This window comes from Glandiceps talaboti, chromosome 17 (assembly GCF_964340395.1).
Source record: "Glandiceps talaboti chromosome 17, keGlaTala1.1, whole genome shotgun sequence".
NCBI classification, from domain to species: domain Eukaryota; kingdom Metazoa; phylum Hemichordata; class Enteropneusta; family Spengelidae; genus Glandiceps; species Glandiceps talaboti.
The window spans coordinates 10718242-10724241 of NC_135565.1; the positions used below are offsets into that span (position 1 = coordinate 10718242).

The following is a 6000-nucleotide window of genomic DNA, read 5'->3' on the forward strand; positions in this document are numbered from 1 at the left end:
TTTATACATTGTTTCTATTTGCAAATAACAGTTGTCACTCGGGTGCATTTCAAAACGTTGACAACGTATTTTGCAAAATCACAGTTTTTCACAGGGTACATGTACTCTCATACTGCACATCATAATATTTGCTTCACTTGCCCAGCAAGTATATCTTCATATCTGAAATAATTACAAATTTGGCATATAAAGCATGTAAGACAGATATGTTTGATATGAATGTACAGACATCCATGAATGACCAATGTTAATTGTGATGGGACCACATTTTGTCATATATAAATTAGAAAACCACTCCACTAAAAGAATGGTATTCAAACCCCATCTGTGTTATCTTAGAATTAAACCAACTCCTATATACCCAGGCAATATAACAATCTTATGATGCATGCATGCATATCAGGTAATTTCACCATTTATGGTCAAACAAATCACTTCTTATGTCAACAATATGCTGAAACTGAAGTTAGAGCCAGGAGTTGATTGAGGTTGTTTAAAACTATATGTCAACACAATAATCTGTAAGCTGTGATTACATCGTGTACATCAGGAACATTAATTAGCCTCACCAATCCTAGTCTTGCTGCTTAGACGTTCAGGCTTTCTTTCGATGCTATAACTATAAGCGAACGAAGTTCGCATGTCAGGGCTTGCCCGAACAGTCTAGAGAATGTCATTTTCAGACCGGACATTCCATTGAGATTACAATAAGCGGTGGGTTAAGGGTTGGGCCATATATGCATATATATACTTTAATATATTCAATAACCTATGACCTCAGGGAATCTCTGCATGCAAGTGTTGACAAACACATTTACATCATTACTATGGCTAATTGGTTTGGTAATTGTGAGTTTGATGAGTGTAGACGTTGTCATTCACACATTTCAGTTAACGCATTGGTGGTTATTTATACAAGCCCCTCCTTAAGATGAATATGCATGGAAATTTAGCTATTGTCCTCTGTTTGTGCTTGTCGCTAATACGGTTCTCTGATTGGCAGTTATTTATATCCTGATGACATTCGCTAGTGTTGTTCCATCCTCGATAGCGTTGTTCGGCTGTGTGTCATATTTTATCGGAAGAACATCCGAGGGCTAGCTGATAGACTACACCAAACCCTGATAACAGGGCATAACAGCAGTTGTTCCCTAGTGGTCCATTAATTAGCCCCACCAAATCCTGATATCAGGGCATAAGAGCAGATGTTCCCTAGGGCACTGATTATGTCATGGTTTAACTATTTGTCTTGTTGTAATGAATTTCAATCTTTTTTATTTTTATTATTATAGTGTGTACGTGAAGGTATTTATTTGGAGGATGGCATTATACCAATACTACCACACAGACCTATAGATCGTAAAGGAAGAAAGATGGAACTGAATGCGTTTGCCCTAGATTTCTTTAAGCATGGTTCCAAAACTACATTAATGAATGACAACAGGTATGAAATGCAATTGTTTTCTTCAAGAACATTACGACTAAAATTAAAACCCCCAAAATAAGTGTTTCTGGCAGCACACGCATCACTCAAACACCCCCGCATCAGTTGTTTGTCCTACTACTTCAGTGAAGATAACTGAAGAGCCAATTATGAACAAGGAAATTACATCTGCCCCACATACACACTTGCTCTAAGTGCTAAATGAAAATAACAGCACCTGTGATAAATAGTAGATTGAGTGACAGATTTGTTGAGAATAAAAAAAATATTTAAAAAAATTAGTGTTGTCACACCACTTTAGACTAAATGTCCGAACTCTTTTCTTTCTTTCTTTCCACAAACCAGAGATGCTTCATAGGTCTCTGTGGTTTGCTGGAATTTCAAGCCACAGACCTTAAAAATCACCCATATTATGCACAAAGTGGTGAAGAAAAATAGCCTATTTCCAATTTTTTGTGCATATAATGACCATGCAATTGACCATTTGGAATAGTCAATGTATTTTGGACTCAGTTTCAACATTATTTTAACAATTTCAATTCCAATACTGCAAAATTTAATTAGTACTGTTCTAAAGAAGTATACAATAAGTATACTCGTGTGAGAAAGTAATGATATAAGCCAAACATTTACAAAAGGTACATGTTATACACTGAACTATGTGACTGTGCAATTGTCTGTCTACAAATTAACATGATGTAAATAAGATATTCCATATTCCATAACATTGCTATTCAAGTAATATACTTGTAAGAATACACAATTACTCCTACAATGTTCTTGAAAGAAAGTCCACTTTCCACAATTGTTTAAATAAAGATCCCATATAACGTTTTAAATCATTTTGAATATTTACTGTGTTTTATTTCTTTGCTGTAGAATGTCATCAGGAGAGGTTTTTGATAGTTTAAAAGACTTCTATTTCACTATCAAAGCCATAAGGTAAGCCTATACTAAGGAAATATAATATTATATTATACATGTATATGTACCAGAGATTACTATTACAATGGTATAGTTCACAAAGCTAACAGCAGGGATTCTTAGACAAGGGAAGAAACATTCTAAAAGTGTATGCAAATATGCCTAGCAACAAGACCACGCCTATAGTAACAGTCAAATAATCGCATATATTACAAAGATAACAGGTTTTAATGGACAATTGAATAAACATTCAATAAATGTATGCAAATGTGCCTAGTAACAGGACTACACCCATAGCAATAGCCAAATGATGATGTATATTACAAATATAACATGAACGATTTATAGATAAGTGCACGATCGACCATTCAAGAAATGCAGATATGTGTAGCAACATGATCTCACCCACAGCAACAGCCAAATGATCGTGTATATTGCAAAGATAACAACAGGGCTGCAGATAGGCAACAGCAATGAACACCTATACCTAGCATGGATCAGCATGTGGGTGAACATTTTTAAGAATTGCACAGTTGTGCTACAATGCCATTGGTGATGTTTTGTAAATACCATATAATTACAGTCATTGCATGCTTATATGTAATATATTCTAATTACATCTTTCAGTGTTGCCATGGAAGCACTTGGCCCTCAAGACCGTGATGATGAAGTTGTGCTGGCCTTTCAGCAATTGAAAGAAGAGTATCGTCAAAAATATAATGACGCATTCCATATTGGGCAAGATTAGAGTGTACGGAAAGACCAATTGGTGATGAAGATGTAAAAGTGATAAAAAATAACTATGCATCAATCGGAACAATGAAATTTTAAGTTATATTTTTGACAATGACTAACCCGAGTGCCAACATATAAAAACATGTACATATGAATTATTTAGTTGTTTAAGTGTGGTAAGCCACAGGAGTGCACATAAGACGTGGGATTCAAAACAGTCATTTTGTTTTTCAAATAATAATATTATAAAAGATAAGACGATGATGCTAAAAACAAGTGAACATAAATGACAAAAATAATATACAGATACTTTTTGGCAAATCTAGATAGATGATATAAAATGTCGGCTTCTACATGTATGTGATATGTTTGATATATATGTTAATCATATATCATAATAGTTATGATGTAACATAACAAGTGCCTTAACACAAACAATAATAATGAAACAGGATGACATTTTCAAACATATTAATTTCCTTGTTGTGAAAGATTGACGGTAAAGGAAGCATTTTGTTGTTATATTGAGAATTGTGATTGTTTATGAAATTTTGTGATACTAGTAATATGTGGATGTTAAATGAGGTATGGTAAGGAACCACACTGAATGAAATACAAATATTTTCACTCTGACATATAGATAAGGTGATATTGCATATTACAGTATTTATTTAATATATCTTAAAACTCATTTTCTTTCGGGTTCAAGGTTATTGAATTTAGGCATGGAAAGTTTGTGATATTGGGCATACAGCTAATTGTACAAGGACAGTTCACAGCCAGAAGACTGTACATAACATCATAGATGATGACTTTTTTGAAGTGGCCATATGGATGAGGATTGGGTATTTATTTTGGATTTTTAATTTATAAAAACAATTTTATCATGGCGTCCTACTTGAAAATTCAGTATAAAACAACATATGCGAAGTCCTTGTTTGTAACTCAATAAATTGCAAAAGATTAATAAAATGTGTAAAATGTTTGTTATTGTATGTACAATAACAAACTTTTTACACGTTTTTCAGCTTTTCACAAGGTATTGGGTGACAAAAACAGATTTGATCTATGCTGTTTCACATCGATTTTTCAAGTCGGATGCCATGATAAAATTGTTATATATAATAAAAAATCCGACATAAATGCCAAATTCTTATCCATATAGCCACTTTAAGGTAATTCGAAATAATTATCGAAATATTGAAAAAAATTGCAAAGTCATGCAAGAAATAGTGAGATTTGATGATGTCATTGCTTCATCTGATTAAGAAAAAACTGGTAGAATACAGCATACTGCACAATGTTTTCTGTGTATCATACAGAAAGCGGCAATCACATCGATGATTTAAAAAAATATAAAAAAATTCTACATACCCACCCTATTTTGAGATCGGGTATTATTGGAACCACACAATTTTTTTTATTTATTTGGCCTTGCCAAACTTTTACATGTAACAATCAACTGAAATTATTTCTCTACAAATATCACTAATTTTGATACCTTTGATGCTTTCATGATTTGTTACTTTGTAATTTTCTGAAAATTGTCATAGCTGTTTTATACAATCTGTTGAAATAAAAATGCATTGCAAGTTCTCCTTACTGTTCTTGTGTCAGTATACTAAAGCCCTGACAATTGAAGGATGTGTTGCTATATTGTTGAAGTCTGGGTACCATTCAGTAATGTCCTCCCTGACATATCTTTGACATGCATTAACTATTAAGTCAATGATGAAACCCAGCACAATGAAGTCTGTTAGTATTTATGTACGCTGTATGTTGGGTTTATTAGCACAACTGAACTAGTAAGGTTCAGTAGTGCTATAGGTATGGCAAAGAGTCTGCCTGTCTATGTGGGGGTGGTGGGGGGGGGTGTAAACAACTTAAAGTCAAAAACTGATGGACCGATTGCCATGCTATTTGCTGAGTATATTACCTGTGTGTCTAGTTTGGAAATTGTTCCAGTCAAAATGATATTACCACCAGTGTATGATTTGTGACAAAAAAGAAAGTTATTTTTGGTCAAAAACTTACTCTCAAAAACTACTCGGTCTGATATTTGGTTGGAATGTTCTTAAAGGTATTTAGGTTAAGAATTGTTAATGACATGATGATCCAATAAATGATATAGAAATTAGAGTTGAAAATGTGTCTTGTTGGTGAAAAATCTATAATTCCAAAACTACCGAGCAGATTGGGTTGATATATGATGGGCATTCATCTGAGAATGTGTAGATGACGCTGTATTCACAACATGATAATCCCATTAGCGATATGCAAATAGATTTAAAAATGTCAGAAGCTTGTATCTTGAAATTGCATGGTGAATGAAGTTGAAACTTGGTGGGATGTTTCTGGAGGTATTATCCTGCAGTTATTGTTGAACGAATTTCGCTACAATTGGCCCTAGCAACCATGACCACACCCACAGCAACAGTGACATGACAGTACATATTACAAAGATAACAACAGGGATTGGTTAGTTAAATGAATATGCTTAGCAAATATGCTTAGCAACAAGATCACGCCCATAGCAACAGCTAATTGAAGATTTATATTGCAAAGATGAAAAGTGGGAAGGGCAGGCAAGTTAAACATTCCAATAATGCATACAAATATGCCTAGCAACAAGGTCACGCCCATAGCAACGGCTAAATACAGTTGTGCTGCAACACCAATTGCGCTATTTTGAATCTAAAGATCTCTTATAGTCAAACATATATAAATCAGAACATTCCGTTGTTACCACCTACAGCGGTATTTGAATGCTATTGTAACACGTTATTGTATCTTTGGGCGACTGAACTTAGACTGGAGATGGAGTTTGTAGTAAACATTATTTGCATATCATTAAGCGTTTCTCTAGAAAACCATGCCAGATTTAAACTGAATGCCTT

General features: G+C 34.0%; 1 protein-coding gene across 1 annotated transcript in view; it reads left to right on the plus strand.

The window, feature by feature from the left end:
• The window catches only part of LOC144448056 (putative ATP-dependent RNA helicase DDX60), a 48669-nt gene extending 44003 nt beyond the window's left edge, over positions 1-4666 (plus strand). The window contains 3 exon segments of the mRNA XM_078138206.1: positions 1293-1444; positions 2324-2386; positions 2996-4666. Coding sequence (XP_077994332.1) covers positions 1293-1444; positions 2324-2386; positions 2996-3116 — 336 coding nt within the window. The 3' untranslated portion in view covers positions 3117-4666.
• The last annotated feature ends 1334 nt before the right edge of the window (positions 4667-6000 follow it).